General features: G+C 58.0%; 1 protein-coding gene across 4 annotated transcripts in view; it reads left to right on the top strand.

Moving 5' to 3' along the window:
• Nucleotides 1–16,434, top strand: part of WWP2 (WW domain containing E3 ubiquitin protein ligase 2) — a 45,357-nt gene that overhangs the window by 11,058 nt on the left and 17,865 nt on the right. For 2 of the 4 annotated variants that reach the window (XM_075039734.1, XM_075039735.1), the window contains exons 5-8: nt 978–1,259; nt 1,950–2,046; nt 7,196–7,335; nt 10,006–10,222. In XM_075039734.1, coding sequence (XP_074895835.1) covers nt 978–1,259; nt 1,950–2,046; nt 7,196–7,335; nt 10,006–10,222 — 736 coding nt within the window. The remainder of the gene's footprint in view (nt 1–977; nt 1,260–1,949; nt 2,047–7,195; nt 7,336–10,005; nt 10,223–16,434) is intronic. The other 2 variants (XM_075039736.1, XM_075039737.1) reach the window with 2 other exon arrangements.

Genomic DNA, 16,434 nt, shown 5'->3' with positions numbered 1-16,434 from the left:
CAGCTCGTCGGTTCCCCTTCCCCACCGCTGCAGCCCCTTGCTCCGTGCCGGAGCGGTGTTCCCAGGGCCGTTATCCCTGGGAGAAGCCGCAGTGCCCAGCTGCGCGTGGAGCTATGGCTGGCAAAGTCTCGCTAAGTTGCTGGAGCCAAACTGGCTCACGAGGGAGGGGAGTGGAGCTGGTGGCCGCCTCCAGGACCCTCCCAGCCCATGCCGCCTGCTCCAGAAGCTTCTGCGAAGGAGGTCTGAAGCCGCAGCGGAGTGTTTCTGTTTGGGGGCAACCTTTTGTGCCAGTTGCATTTAGTGGAGCTGATACGCTGGGATGTGGATGGAGGGATGTGCCTGGGGTTTTCCTTTGCTGCTTACCCAGGTTTTCTAGGGGGCGTGAGCGTACCCCAGATTCTGAAAGATGCTGCTTGCTCCTCTGCAGCTGGCCAGAGCTTCAGGCACCGTTGGGCACGTAGCCATCAGCCTGCTTCGTGTCCCAGGCACCCGCCGGTGGTCACTCTCGTGCAAGACCCTTCTTGCCCTGTGTGCCGCGTCAAACCAGCTGAATCCCTCAGCTTTCCTGCTGCGATCCCCCTTACAGCCCCAGCTTCTGGATCTGTGGGCAACGGTGGTCTCGGCTGTGTTGCAGCCCGGGGCAGCTCCATCCCCGTGGAGGGACCCCGCTTTGCGAGCAGTGGCTGGTGAAGGAGGGTCTTCCTTGGGAGCTGGCGGTGGGGCTGGCCAGGTGTCCTCCGGTGATGCTGTGGGTGTGCGTTGGTGTGGGGCCAATGCCGGTGGCGTTCGCTGAGACAGCTGGCCCTGAGGGAGTGGGCACGTTGTCCTCTGGGGGTGTAGGGAGGCCTGGAGGGGACCAGGAGGCTGATGTCCTGTCCCATGGGAGAGCCGGGGTGGTGGAGCCATCCTCCATCACGGCTGGCATCCTGAGTGGTGACTGCTTGGTCTCTTTCTCCGTGTCCCCTCGTCTCCCACAGTGGAGAACAGGCAGCTGACCCTGGACCTGCAGACGGAGAACAAAGGCAGCGTTGTCTCTGGCGGAGAGCTGACGATTTTCCTGGACGGGCCCGCTGTTGATCTGGGAAGCTTGCCTAATGGCAGTGCCGTGACAGAGGGTGAGTGCCGCCCGTCTCCGCGTGCATGTGGCGGCTCTGAGCACGAGGCGGTGAGCAGCAGCGGGGAGAGGAGAGGGGCTGAGAGCACGGCCCCCGGGACCTCTGAGCAAGCGTCCGAGTGCCAGCAGCCGCCTCCTCTCCCAGGTAAGGCTCCGGCCCCTGCCTGCCCTGACCCTGGGCTTGCGCATGGGCTCCGGCGGGAGCGAGCGCGTGGTGGGACAGGAGCGGGAGCGTCGACGGGCTGACACCCTGCCTGCGGCCCTTCTCCAGGCCCTCCACCAGCCGCCCACGCGGCTTGGCCCCTTCCCTCGCCGTCCCGTGTGGGCTGGGGAAACGGCTTCTGTATCCCGTGAACCGCTCGGAAAAGGGCTCCCCGCGACAGAGGGTCCGCGGAGACGCGGACTGGTGTCTGACCCATCGGGGCTGCCGGGGGACCGAGCAGAGCTTGTGCCGGACAGGGGCTGGTGCATTGCTTTCTCTCGGCTCCTTCTCTTCCTCATTGGGAGACAGAGCCTGTGAAATCTGGGAGTCCTAAATGCAGCCGCTTTCCTGGTGATGCCAGTTCCGCAAAGTCCTGCGTTTACCTTCCCTAGTGCCGCGCTTGGAGCCGCAGGGTGCTGTGGGGACGGGCTATGCTGTTGCACAGCAGCAGGAGAGGAGAGCACCTCAGCGTAAAGGCAGGGGGTCCTTGTGTGCTGGGGGGGTCTGTTCTGTAACGTATGGGGCTGTTGTGCTTTTGGGTCTCCGTTCTGGAAGGAGGGAGGGAAGGAAGGAGGGTAGAGCTAGTAGGTGCCTCGGTCGTTTTCTTCACCCACTTTTTCTTCACCCATTCAGGGTCCCAGCTGCCTGGACGGGACCCCAGCAGCGTGGCTGCAGCCACAGAGGGCAGACACCAGCCTCCCAGTACAAACTGCTTTGGAAGCAGACCAAGGTAAGGGTCCTGTGCTGGCAGCACCTGTCAGTCCATTACTGGGTGGTTGCTGTGGCTGTGAGACGGCTGAGAAGTGTCTAGATCATCCTTGTGCAGTGGACCCCACTCCTGATCTCCCAGTGAGGTCCCAGCAAAGCAGCCCGTAGGAGGTGTGGAGCAGGAGTGGGCTGGCCGACCTCCTGGAGGACAGCAGAGCTGGGAGGTGACCATACGGCCAGGGTGCAGCTGACCTGAGCCTCTCTTAAAGTATTTGTTTCTCAAGGAATATCAGGTCTGTGATGGCCCAGACAGTTTCCACCAGTTGCTCTAGTGGCAGCCGAAGGAACGGTCTATCAGGGAGATGTGGGGGAGGCTGTGACCAGGCAAACCAGCAAAGGGCTGGTCTGCAGGGGTCCCTTCAAATGGGGATTACAGGGACCCCTTGCCTTGAGCACAGCCCTGGCCAGACGCAGCCAGGCTGGGAAGCACAATGCCCCTCTGGGTGATGGTCACAGGAGGACGCTTCCGAAGGTCCAGGGGGAGCGGGAGAAGCAGAGCTGCACGGAAATAACAGCTGCTTCCAAAGGAAATGAGATGCTTGGGCACCAGGCCATCCTGTGCCTGGCACAGTGCCCTTCCTTGCCTTCTCACTGGGCTGGAGTGGCTCAACGCTGCTCCTTTTGGAGCTGTGGTTATTGAGAGACGTGTCACACTGTCAACATGGAGTTGAATTTAACACCTATTTATATTTCCAGAGCATGGCAGTGGCCCAGCAGCCTATACAGATGTTCTGGTTAGAAGTGTGCCTGCAGCCTGCCCGATAAGAGGTTCTGCATGCCCCCCAGGCTTAGGAGCACTCTTAGCGACCAGCCCCACACCTTGAGCTTTTCTGCTCCTTCTTCATCTGCAGGGCACATACAAGAGATGAACAAAGGGGAGAAATGTTTTTGGCTCTAAAAAGTGACCTTCTCCTTCCATATCATTTGTTCGTCTCCCACCTGAGGAGGGAGTGGGATGGGAAATTGGGAGCAGGTTGCTCAACACAGTTTGTGCCCTTTTGCTGTGGCTGCTCCTCTTAATTTCTGCTGTCCAGGTGTTAAAGCCTTCTAAGGGGCAAGAGACTCCTCAGTGTCCTGATGGGAGCTGGACTTTGCAGCCTCTTAGCACCTATCAGTAGGTGCTAGAAAGCCCACAAAGGAAGTTTTGGTTTGGGAGGCTCAACATGGTGACTGCTTGCTTCTGATTCCTGACTGCTCTCTGATTGCCTGGAAGTACTTTCTCCTTTTGGTGTCCTCTCAACCTGCAAGCATCTGACAGAAGTGTGGGGAGGTCTGGCCAGTACTTCTACGGGGTCCTTCACAGACCTTCCAGGTGTGCTTGCAATCATTAAAAATCCCATGGCTGCTCTGGTATGGGAAAAGTCCCAGCCTAGTGTTCAATTCATCCTACACTCGCTTGAATTTAGGGTTGTTCTGCACATGACTCCGCAGTTTGATGTAGTACTGCTACATGGGGCAGAGTGCTGCTGTACGTACCCACCATGGAGGCAGCTGCCTTCTCCGGAGTGGAGTGCGGGTCCTTTGCACATGGGAATGCTGTTTGATGTTTGCTCTGTTTATACGCAGAGCTGTGTTTATTTTCCTGGGCTTGGTGATGGATGCTGGCAAACTCACTCACAGGCAGGATGGAAAGAAAAGGGTCATTCTTTGCTCCTCAGCTATTTCTACACTGTCCCCTCAAGGGAAACTGCTTGGTCAGGGCTTCTCTTTCTTCTCCTGAACAAATGTCATCTTGGGATTTGCTGCTAATCTTGGTGACGGGGTGTGAAATTCCACAGCCCTCTGTGTGGAGAGAAAACAGAGCCCAGAGGTCCCCGGCTGAGAGCTGATGCTGTGGGTGCCGAGAGAGTTGCCACAATCCTCATTTGTCTTGTGGTGGCCAAAGGGGCCTCTTCTGACAGCAGGGAATGAAGTAGCCTGGTTTGCTCTTCACCCTATGGAGAGGCTCCGGCTGATGAACCACGTTGGGTATTGGGATCTAGGCACAGCCGTGAGAAACTGCTGCCAACTGTCAAGAGCTCGTGCAAAGTCAAGTGCTTTCTTCAGTGCAGCGTGCTTTGCTTTCCCTGCTTGTGTGATGTCCAAAAGTCACCGCTCAGCTAGCGACGGGCACGAGCATCCTTAAGGGCAGGTGGGAGACACTCCTCGGCTCTCTCAGGCGAAGTATTTCCCTTCTGAGACCCCTCGCTCTGCAAAGCCACATGTGTGGCTGCGGGATGTCCCCAGGCGTGTGGCTTCTCGTGTGGCACAACAGCAGCGAAAGGCCGGGGGAGCTGGAATCACCAGTTGCAGCCTTGGCACGGGCAGGGGAGAGGCAGGCCGTGCTGCGCGGTGGGAATGCTGCCGGCTACGGCAGAGGGGCTGGGGGCTGCTCAGGGCCTTGGAGAACTAAGCCGTGAGATGAGTCTCGGGTCAGTTGGAAGGGGCGGGTGAGAGGAATAAACTGGGTTTGGGGTTTCGGAGCCAGGTTCGGGGTTTCGGAGCTAGGCACCTCTTCCCACTACCATGGGGAAAGGGGGTGTTCCTCCTGCCCCAGCTCCACGGTGGTGGTACACGGGTGCCATCTCGGTTCTTGGCACTGCGGGAGTGAGGGCTGGGTGCCGGGGGACGTGGCTGCCTCCTCCCCGCTTCGCAGGGGCAGGGGGAATTTCTCAGCTCCGTGTTTTGTGAGCCGAGCCCCTTGCTTGCCCGTGTGGTGCCGGAGCATTCCCGGTTGTGTTTCCCGGCGGCCGTGCCCTGACCCCCTGCATCCAGCACTGGCTCCCGGCTGCACGCTCTGCCCTCCCTCCTCTTCGGTCCCAGTTTGTGATCTGGGGTGCGGAGCGAAACCGAGACTGGTGCTGACACCTCTGCTGGCATCTCACGCCAGGATCTTCTGGCCACCGCGGCGGGAGGAGGTGGCCGTTCCTGGGTTTTGTGCTTGGAGCCCACGTCAGGCACTGTGGCGTGGGGGCTCTGCCCGGGCAGCAGAGGGGGGAGCTGAAAGGTCGGCGTCAGCCTGGCTGATGCCGCTTTCCTCTTCGGCATCGTCTGCTCCCTCCGGCCCAGGAGGGGCGATGGGGCAGCCGCCCGAGGTCCCCAATCGATGGGGGACAGCAAGGGTCTTCTCAACCACCTGGGAGGTGGGCTGCCCTCCGCATGCCCCGCTCCGTCCCACCGGCGTGGCCACCAGAGGCTGTTCCCATCCGCGCTCTGCCTGGTTTTCTCCCCGCTCCTATTTTAGGAGCGCGTTCCCAGCCCCGCCGCTCTCACGTGGCCTTGCTGGGTTTGTTTCCACGCGTCTATTAAAAGACAATGCCCAGATGGGAGCACTCGTAGGAGGGTTGGGCTGGGCGGCGGGCCGGCTAATTCAGGCCTGGTAACCCTGTGTGGCCGGCTGGCAGCCTGGAAACATCCTGTTTTGGTTTCTAAAAACTCTCCGGGCAGCTCTGAGCTCATCTGTGCTGAGAAGGGCAGGGACCAGATCCGTCCCGTGCCTCGGGGGCCATTCCTGGTGGGACTGGCTCCTGCCGGTGATGCCACCTGCCCGCTCCTCGCTGGGGGCTGTGTTGTGGGGAGGTGGGTCCCAGGCAACTTTTGGGAGGCACCTAGTACTGATGTGCCCCCCCCGAGCCCCATGGATGGGCAGCAAGGGGCAACCTTCACCTCCTGACCGGGGGGAAGAGGAGCCCATTCCGCAGCTGCTCCCAGTCCCCCGATGCTGGTGGCCAAAGCAAATCCCCAGCACGCAGCAGTGTCCTGGCCATAGCTGGGGTTTGTGGGGTGAGTTCGAGGTCTGAGGAGCCCCCGTGTGGGGTTGCCCTCCTGGGAAGGTCCGTGGCTGGTCAAAGCGGCCTCGGCACCTCCTGCTCACGGACTGCTCTGCCCGTGGGTCTTATCTGATCTATTTTCAACAACCATCTCCGGCTTTCCCATGTCTCCTCCCGATCCCAGCCTTTCCTCTGCCCGCTGCCGTGAGCCGCTCCCCAAGGAGAGTGGCTTCGGAGCGAGTGGGAGGAACCGAGGGCTTGCTGGAGCTGGTGAGGGTGGCACGACTGACGCCGAGTCCTGCCGCTGCCAAGCCGCTGTCCCCTCCCAGCCCCAGCCCCGAGACGTGGGGACAATTTGCGGGTTTTGCCCTTTTAAGGGGAGAACTTGGCTGGCGCAAACCAGCTTCCTAATCCCTGTGGTCCTTGCCCCTGGCTGCGATCCTGGGTGGAGGTGGCCGGGCGCTGCCTCTGCTCCCCCGGCCCCCAGACGTGGGAAGGCAGCATCCCCCCTCCCGCCCTGCCCCGTCCTCCTCCCCGCTTGCGGTAACGACCAGGCTTCTTAATCAACGTGAAAACCCAGACTGTTCTTGAATGCCTTCGGGCTGCTTCGGGGGCCCAGGGCGGTTGGAGGGGGGGAGTTTGCTTGGGGGGTGCTGCAGGCGCTCTGCCCGTGGAGCTCGGGCTGCCCTGGCCACGGGGACCCGGTGGCCTGGAGCTCCAGCTTGGCACAAAGAGAAGACACCCCCCAAGAGATGGAGCGGCCACATCCGAGCGGGTCACAACCTGCGCTGTGATTTAAGCTCCCATCTTTCCCGGCTGTTCCCTCCTTTGCCAGACGCCGCGGCCGCAGCGAACGCTTGCCCCTTCCTCACCTGGTTTAGCGCAAGGCTTGTCGCCAGGCGGGAGGCACCGGTGAGGGTTCCCACCGCAGCGCAGGAGCCGGCGCTGGCGTGGGATCTCTCCCGTGAGCTTTATTGCAAGGGGTGGAAGGAGAAAACTGCCATGAAGGCTTGGTGCCGAAGCGGGTTTCTGGCTGCGAGCGCCCGGGGCCGTCCCTCGGCAGCTGGGGTGAGCACCTGCAAACAAGAGCAAGGTCACTGTCACCCAGGTTACTCCTCTGTGGGACTCTGCCACCGGTGCCAGGACCCGTGGGCAGGCTGGCAGGTCTGAGTAAGCAGCACGAAGTTCAGGGCGCTGCCAGAGGAGCGGAGGCACGTGGCTGCATCCCGGCTGTTCCCGGGGGAAGACCGACGGCCGTGCTGGGGGAGAAGCAGCACGAGACCGAGGCAAAAAGGCAGGAGCGGGGTTTTCTTTGCGAGGCCAGCGGCGCGTCTCACCCTCCTGTGTTTCTTTCCCTTGCAGGACGCACCGACATGCGGCCGGAGCGGCCAGGCAAAACGCGGGGAGCGGAGAACAAAGTCCCAGCACCAGGAGCCGGCACCGGCAGCAGGCCAAGAGCGCGCAGCACGCCGGCATGGCCAACGGCACGGCCAACGGCGCAGGTGAACCACCGCTCGCGGGAGGGTTGGGGGACAGAGCTCAGGGCTGCACCTTGTGGGAGAAAATGAATTTCTGCTAAGGTAACGGATCTTGTAGTGCCTGGGAGTTTCCTCCCTGCGAATTGATTGATTTTTGTCGATTTTACTTTTGATAAGTTGGGCAGCTCTGCAGAGCACACTGGTAGGATCTGTTCTGCTTGTTGTGAATAATTTCTGTGGCTCCTCTCTGGTGTCTCCCTGACAAAAAATACCACATCCAGGGGTTGGGAGCGTTCAGCTGAATTTGCCCATAAGTGTCCAGTGAGAATGTTTTGAGCTCTTTGCCCACTGAAGTGGTGAGGAGCAGCTGTCACATTGAGCACCAGAGAAGGCACAAACCCACCTCTCAAAAGGGGGCTGATTCTTACCTTTTTTAGAAAGGTTTCTCTCGTCTTTTCTTGGGTTTGTCCACAAAGCCATAAATACCTTATAGAGCAGGGACCGGGACCTGCTGAGTGCCTGACTACAAAGCCACAAGCGGTTTATCTGTTTTCCTTCTCTGGCTCTTATGGAGCCACCTGAGCAGTGCAGCATCTCCCGCCCCGCTGCACTGCTTTGCAGGCAGCGCTGTCCTTTCTTATGCTTTTGTCAGAGACCTGGAAGAAGCAGCAGAGTACTTTGGTTTGGGTAGAAGGAAATGTTTTGTTCAACCCAAAAGGAAGATTTTTTTATTTTATTTTTTTCCCCCTGTTTCATTGGAAAAAACCTGCAGCAATGCAATTTCAATTTTGCCAAAACCCATTTTGGGAGGGAGATGGGGGAGCAGAAGGCTGACATGAAATGCTGCCTTTTGGCTGTTGCTCATGGGATGTGCTCTCCTCTCCGGGGCCGTGGCTCGTCTCTGCCCCGTTTGGTGCAGTGTCGTACCAGAAGCGAATGCTGCACAGTGTCCCCTGTGCCCACCCACCCTTCCCAGTGTCCCTGCTGTGTGGGGGACACTCCCTCAGGCTGCAGACAGAGTTTTTGTTCCCGAGTTCAACTTGGCTCCTTGGTTTTCGTTTGTTTAAAACATGTTTTATTGGCCTGGCCCCAGCCTCGCCAGTGGCTTTATGACTATGCTATCCTCGTCGCTGTTTACCACTCAACAACCTCCGTGTCTTCCGCAAGTTCTGTTGGCGATGATTTTATGCTAGAGGATGGGGAGATGAGTGTTTTGGGTGTCTGGGATTAGTGCTGGACACCCTGTCTTGTGTTCTGTGGAATGCCTCTAGAAACCATCCTCTGCCTCCTCAGTTTAGTACATTTTGGTGACATTATCATGTTTTTTGAGCAGACTGTTGCAAGAACATCCCCATTGCATTTGTCACTCACAGCTGTAATTTCATCTGACAATAAAAGGAGATTATTTCATGGCGTGTTTCCTCCACAGCCACATTGCTTAGCCCTAGCTGTGTTGCCCCTGGAGCCCTTCCTTATCAGGTGAACTTTGGATCAGCTTTTCCCCTGCTTTGTCCAGGACTGAGATCAAACCGATCACAGTGCAGTTACCTGGGTCATTCTGCAGGTTCCCTTTGAAGATTGGCACAGCGTGGTTGAAGCTTCTAAAACTGCCCTTTCCAAGGCTTGCTAGAAATGAGTAGCAGTCAGAGACCTCCTCAGCTGAGTCTTGCAGGACTCTGGTGGAAGTTGCTGTGAGCCTGCTGACCTGGAAATCTTCATCGCCTGTAGATGCTGCCTGAGGGGCTCCTTTAGTTGCTGATGCTGTGTGCCAGGATCCCTCTGGTGCCGGAGGATGCTGTCCTGCTACCCTCCAGCTGCAAAGCAAAAGTGTCCCGAGCAGTCTGCCTCTTCTACAGAGTGTCTGTAATTCTTCAGTCTCCCGTCTGTGGGGGTTTATACTGTTGTGAGTTTTTTTCCTACAATACTTCTAAATACTTGGGCTTGTAGGCAATACTTGGGCTTGTTATACTTCCTTTACGGTTTTCTACGTTTCTCAGCTCTAACTTGTGGAGCTCTGTCTGCATCCCTTACTTCTTTGTTACTTGTTGCTGGTTTGCTTTTAATGCTTTTGCTTTGCCACTGAAGCCAGGATGTCTTGTAGCGAAAGTTATCCTCTGCTGGACTGCCAAGTCTCAGGGTTTTTTGGCTATCTAATAAATATTCGTCAAACAAATTCCCTTTCACTTTTTTGGTCTGCTTTTTCCTCCTCATCCGTTTTCTTTGTAATTTTCCTTTGCCCTGTCTCTTCCCCTTCCCTTTTCCAAAAGTCCAGTGGAATCCAGCAACGTGTAGCTCTTACCAGTGCAGCTGACTTGCTGAGCCTGGGCTTCCCTCTGCCTGTGGGGGGATGCTGCACCAGCAGTTTCTGAGCTCCTGCTCAGTACCTGAATTCCCATCAGGCACGCAGCATGTTTGCAAGTGGCAGAAGTGATACCGAGCACAAACGCGAAGCACCCTCTGCTTTTGTCTCGGGACGAAGGCAGTGGCAGTGGTTCCCAGAGGGATCTGACTGTCGGGTGAAGGAGGTGCTGCTGCCTTTGCTGCCGGCTGGGAGCACCGTGCGCCCCGTGCTTGGGTGGCAGCGGCTGCCGCCCACCACGTGCTCTGTTTCCAGGTCTGCGCGGGTGCGGTAGATCAGCCAGCCCCCCCATTACCCTTTCTGGATGCTAATGTCTCTGCCCTCTGCCTTTCCAGTGAATGGAGACGCAGCGGGTGCCGCAGACCTCGAAGAAGAAAGGCCGGCGGCGGGAGCGAGCGTACCAACCCCGGCGGCATTGAGCGTGGCTGACGGCTCTGTCGCTCCTGCCCTTCCTGCCTTGACCGGCTCCGGAGAGGCAGAGGAGGCAGCCTCCGGCTCCAGCGCCCCGCCGGCGCGGGCAGCGGTGCTAGCCCTGGATGCTCTGCCCCCCGGGTAAGCCCTGCCTTCTGCTCGAGACGTTCGTTCCCCTGAGAAAGGCCAGCACGGTGGAGTGCCTGTGGCCCTTGGGGAGGGGGGCACAGCCCTGGAAGGACCAGGCTGGGGGGGACACGAGCAAACTGGGGCAGTGCTGTGTGCTGGAAGGAGAGGGCGTTGGAGGGAGGGGGCTGTGCTGCACCAGGGGTTGGTGGAAAGGATGGTGGTCAGCAGAGCAGAGAGGGCCTGGGGGGGTCTGCCAGGGATCCCTGTGCCCCCAACCTGCCTGGCACAGCCTGTCCTTCCTCCTCCGAGCCGTCTGGCTGGGGCTTGACTGTTGTGGGTTCCTCCTCTGGGCCGGGGTCCGATCTGCTGTGGGTCTCTGGGGTAATAAACAGGGAATCGCATCTCTGCGGCAAGCAGCCTCTCGGCGTCCGTGCCCAGGGGAGCAGCAGAGTCCTCTGCTCCCCTGGGGCTGCGGAAGGGATCAGTCAGAGGAAAACACGTGAGAGAGTGAGCGTGGATTTCCAGGCAGCTCCCACCGAGCAGGAGGGCATGAACATGCACTCCAGAGACACCGTGGAGGTCCTGGCCGCTGCTGGGGGGACGTGGGCAGGACCCTCACGCAGCTGTGCCCGTTCTTCTCCCTGGTGCGGGTGTTCTGCATCCTCCTCCTCCTCCGTGGGATGTGGGGAAGGGGCTGGGGGGAGAGCCGGGGCTGGCTGGGCAGTGCCGGTGGGCGCGCTGGCTCTCGGTGGGGGCGGTGGGCAGGCGCTGGGCTCAGCCCCGCTCTCTGCTGCAGCTGCGTCGTTCTGCCCTTGTATTTCAGACACCTTCAACTCTGGACTGAAAATGCAAAGCGGTAAAGGGGGAGGGGGGGGGCGTTGAAAATGGCTTGTGTTTGGTATGAAGGGAGCTGTTTATTTTCCTTTGGCTGAGGCGATGCCTGGAAGGTCAGGGCCTCGCTGGTGTGTCAGTCACAGGTAATTAGGGTTAACGGCTCAGTGTGCCTTTATGCGGGGTGTGTGAGGGTTTCTGTTCTCCAGCCTGGGCGCTTCCTGTTTCCAGGCTGCTGGAAAAGTCCAGTGCTCTGAAAAAGGTCTTTATTCCAGCCGGAGCTTATGCCCCTTTCTGCTCCTACCAGGTAGACTGAAGGTCTCCTTTTCCCCACCTCTCCCCAGCCCGAGGTGGAAACAGGCTGTTGTTTCTTTCCCAGGGTGGAGAGGAGCCCGTGGGTATCTCATGATTAGGGTTTCTGGAGGCTTGGGGAGGTTGCAAGCGCTGCTTTCTAAGACACGCCAGCATTTATCTGGTCCGGCTGGGTGGAAGGGTGGCCCGCGTCCTCCTCATGCCTCTCCCTGCGGTGCTCACGCAGCAGAAAATCACACGTGTCAGCGCGGGGAGGAGGATAAAGCTGTTGTGCTTTGGCAGACGGCTGGAGGAGAGCAGCGAAAGGGTAGTGAGCCATCCTCCAGGCTGAGCTTGCGGAATTTGGATCTCTGGAGACACCTTTGATTAGCACCTTGCGTATCTGTCCCTCCCTGTCCTGACCATAGGATCTGTAGGTGGTAAAGAGGGCAGCAACCCTCTCGCATGTGCTGTCCGATTTACGTGCTCATGGTGGGCTGGCTTGGGTAGCGGCTGACCTGCTCAGTCAGGTGGAGACCAAGTATCAAGGTCTTCCCAGGTGAAGGAGAGCGGAGAATTGAGTCCATTGAGGTCTCCACGGCGTGAGCTCTGCCCTGAGAGCGGCCAGACCAGGTTCTGGGTTAATAGGGATTTGCTGAACAGGGACTGCAGAAAACACTGAGGCCCTGGGGTGGTATAAATGAGCTTCTGGGGCTCTCTTGAGACCTGATCTAGGGCAGCTGATTTTTGGCTCGCTCACCGCACCAGGGTATTGCTTCAACTAGTGGTTTGGGGCCCAGCTTGGGAGGTGGGGATGCGGCTGGCTGGTTTGGTGGAGGCAGCGATGTCTCAGGCAGAAGGGATGCAGACAAAACCAGGCCACTTCAGCTCTGGCAGCAGCGTGCTCCGCAGAAAGCGGTGCAGGATAGCCCCTCGCTGGCCCGGCTCCTGCGGGGCTGGCTGCGCAGAGCGCGCCGTGGAGCCCATCCGTGATTGCTCTTGCTCTGCCGCTTGCAGGAGCAACGTCTCCTGCAGAGCTGCCAGTCGCTCCGGCGCTGAAGAGCTGGAAAGCCGTCGTGTCCGTCCCGCTTTCTGCGTGAGCCCTGCCTCGTTCTCCGAGTGTCTCCTTTCATCCATGGGAGAGTGGAGAGCACTCATGCTCGTTTTTCTTGCAGCCTCTGGAGGGGTGGCAGCTTTTCCGAGCTGCGTGTGCCGAGCCCCAGCCTCCCTGCTCGTGCCGGGCTGCGTGCAGATGGAGTCGAGAGTGGCTGGGTTCATGTGGGGATTCAGAGCTATTTATTCTGCTCAGATAGCTGTCTCTGAACATCTGCACCAGATGTGGCAGGCACAAAGGCATCTCTCACACAACTGGGAGTCTGTTCTAGGGACTGGACGGTGCTGGAAGGTGTTCTGAATAATTCCAGCCCCGACAGTGCCCAGAACCTCCTTCACAGCCTCCTGGCTTGGGCAGAGCGCGTTTCCTTGCGAAGAAGCCGGTGAGCGTGTGTGGCACAGGAGCAGCCGGTCGCAGCACTCGAGGCCTTTGGCGTGGGGTCCCGGTTCTCACGTAGAGGTTTCCGAGCGGACCGATAGCGAAAGGGGGGGGAGGGCACAAGAGCCGCTGGCTCCTGCATCTGGTTCCTATCAGTGATGATCCTGCGCGGGGGGACAGATGGTCGTTAGCGCGGTGTGTATACACAGGGCTGTCTCGCCCATACAAAGAGGTACATTATGCTGCCTGGCAGAAGGCATGGGGCTGTGGTTTCTTACATAAGGAGGGCGTTTTGTTTGGACTGCAGGGTTGCCTCAGCGCTGCCACTTTGCACCGTCCGTGGCTCCCTGTATCCGCTGCCGTCGCAAGCCTTGCGGGCAGCCGGAGGGGAGCGAGCGGGGGCCGACACGTCGCGCGCTGCGCGCTTGCAGCAGCGGCGCGCGTGGGTGAGAGCTCCCACCGTCTAGCGCTCGCGAAACCGCTGATCTTCCTCGCTGGTGGCGATGTGGCAGCAGGCACGGGGGAGGAACGCCAACGGGACTTAGGGTCCCCAGAGGAAGAGCCCGTGGTCGCGCGTCTCCCTGAGCTGTGTCCCTCGTGGGACGGCAAACGGGATGCGGGGGGAAGCCTGTGAAGAGCTGGGCAAGGTGGTCCGGGCGAGGATGGGTTGCCCCCAGTGCCCCTGTCTCTCAGGCCCTTGCTGTGTGTCAGCAATAATAACAGCTCATCGCAGCTTGCTGTTTAATGGCAGTGATTCGCTGTTTGTAGGGCGAGGCAGCCCTCAGCAAATTTACTTTTCGGATCACCAGGGAGCTGCTGACCTGAGGAGCATGTGAGCTCGTCGCCTGTTTGTATAGGGTGTGAGATGGGGATGGAGGACATCAATCAGTAGCTCAATCCTGTGTGGCTCTTTGCAGTTCACAAGGGCACCCAGAGGAGTATCTGAGGGATCCAGAAACCCTCTGCCCTGGAGGAGTCCTCATCGTGGGATTTCTGCTCTCTGCAGCCACAGAAATGGTACCTGGGGGCTTGAGAGCCTCTTGTCATAAAGGACTTCCAAGTCCTCAGAGCCATATTGATTTGAGAACCTGTTGTTAATGAGTCTGGAGGACCTGTCCCCTCCAGTAACGACTGCTGGCACCACTGGTTCTGCGTGCACAAGGCTGAGGTCCTGTTCATCTCTGAAGCACCGCATGTCAGCGTGGACAGAAAGGGTGGGACATGTAACTGGGGTTGTCCTCGCTGTAAGCGAGCAGTGCTGCGGTCTCTAGATCCATCCAAAGGAGGCCATTATGTACAACTGGCCTCGGAGAGATGGTGCTTAAAGGGTTTTCATGGGATTCTGACTCCTGCAAAGTCTCGTGAGTGGAGTTGTGCCTTGGAGTTTTGTCTGTGAATAGCGTTCCTCCACCTGAGCCTCGTGCCAGGTCCATATCTGGTTGTTGGTGGCAATTCGAAGCGCCTGCAGTGCGAGTCTAGGAAGGGGCTTCCCAAAACTCTGCCTGCAGTAGGCAGCTCTCCAGCCAGCGGCACTTCCACAGCCCTGCCTCCTCCCTGAAGACGCCCGAGGACCTTCTGCTGTCCATCTCATGGGGTGGACATGCTTGTGTCTTCAAGAAATCCCAGCTATGCTGATTATCTCTTTGGAGATTTCAATCTTTTTTTAGCTGTCCTGCTGCTTTTATGCTCATGAAGCACCGAGTTCATCATTAGGGAACAGGAAACTTGAGGCGTTTCCCCTCTGACAACACCCAGCGCTGCCCAGGGGTAACCAAGGAAAAGGGCTGACCATGGGCTGGAGAGACAAAAGTTTCTTGATGCCAGCGCAGCACCGGGTAGTGCCGGCTCTGCTCTCACATGGTCACTCCTTTGGCGGTGTTACGCTTGGCAGCCTCTTGCTGTCAAAGGTGTACAGGTGCAGTAGGTCCTGCCTTGGATTCTTTCCATCAGAGGTAACCACTGGTGTCCCTAGATCTGTTCTAGGGATGAGAAAGATCCGGTGCTGCTGATTGGTAGCAACATCTGCCGATGTTACCTGGTCTCTGCAGATGCATTAAGTTCACAGTGCTTTTGAGAAGCCCATAGGAGCGAAGCCAACAGCTCTGATTTGGGTTAGACAGTCTCTCAGCTAAATCCTGAGCCTGGCATTCACATTTCCCTCCTGCTTTCAGGGAACCGAAACTCTTATCTTGGAGTGCAAGATTGCCTTCTGCCCAGGGCAGGGGTTTTTCAGGCTGCCCGTATGGCTGCTGGACTGTTGGGGTCCCCAGCTGACGGCGTGCTGCCAGGGCTTGGAAACACGGCTGGAGCTCTCCCCGTTTCTGCCGTCCCACCTCTTTCGAGAGCGGTGTCGAGGCTGTGATGCACGCGACCTGTGGCCGCAGCAGGTGCGTGGTTGTGGCCGAGGTCACCGTTTGGTGGCTTCATCGTCCCCTGGGGAGGTCTGAGGGTGAGCAGGGACGGTGCGAGCCCGGGCAGTGGGACATTAGCGCTTAGAGCATCCCCTTCCCAAGGGCTGCTTGCTTTCTGCAAGCCCAGATTTGTTCCCTTGCTGTCACAACAGAAGCTAGTATATTAACTTCCTAGGGCTTTTTGTGGTGATTAATTGAGACTGAAGATTGAATTGGGAGGGGGACCTGTGGGAGCAGAAGCGTGGCAGGAGAACACTTTATCTGTCAGCAGCTGCCGGCTCGCCTCTCTCTGTTGCAGAATAAAAGCTGACAGGAAAGCATGGTGCTCCACGGAGCTTTTACCTTTGCCAGGGCATACACTTTCATGAATGAATTAAGCCAAAGAATGGTTTGCAGTGTAGTTGTGTAAAGCCAGGCCTCCCTATCACACCGGCTCCCCTTAGGGGCCACCTCCGAACCGAGTGCCTTGTGGCCACGCGATGTTTTTAAGCAGTATCTGTCGGCGGTGAGCAGGAGGGTGGCCAAGGAGAAAATTCAGCCCCAGCCCAAACTCAAAGGCTCCCCTTTAAAGATGTATTAAGAGAAACCAAACAAAAACTACATCAGAAACTCACAGGACATAAAACTGACCCTGTGTGAAATCTTATGCTGACCTTCCTAATTTCTGGAAGAAATTAGGAATTTATGCTCCAAATTATGCCTGTTTTCAGAAAGCAGACTGCTGCAGCATCTCTCCGATAGTCTTGATCTAGCAAGCCAAATAATTGCCATGTAGACCTGCTGTCGTTCTTTGTTTTAAATAAAGGTTAGAACACTGTAGCTAAGCAATGCGAGGAGGTAGGCTTGCTAATCCACCAGATGCAGCTCTCTGGACATTCTTGGTAATAAGGTGATTATTAATTATGCACAGCTCGCTGATCTGTGGGAGAGGCTTGGCTGCACAGCTGCGGTCCGAGTCTTTGGGCACACACACAAACAGTTTTCCTAGGGAGGCTGTTCGGGCATGATTTCAAATAGGCAAAGGTGCCTGTGAAGTCTCTTGGTCCTACGAGTAGCAGCGCTCCGGCTCTTGCTGCCCTGCAGATGCAGGGGCTGAGGCTGCTGGATCCATGTTGCTTGTCCCAGCTGAGCCCCTTCGCTTCACCTCTGTGTTTGAGGAGAGGACAGGCGCAGTCTCGTCTGCCTTGGGTTTCCTCCAC

Source organism: Buteo buteo, chromosome 11 (genome assembly GCF_964188355.1).
Source record: "Buteo buteo chromosome 11, bButBut1.hap1.1, whole genome shotgun sequence".
Classification (NCBI taxonomy): domain Eukaryota; kingdom Metazoa; phylum Chordata; class Aves; order Accipitriformes; family Accipitridae; genus Buteo; species Buteo buteo.
This window is presented reverse-complemented; position numbering and strand designations above follow the sequence as displayed.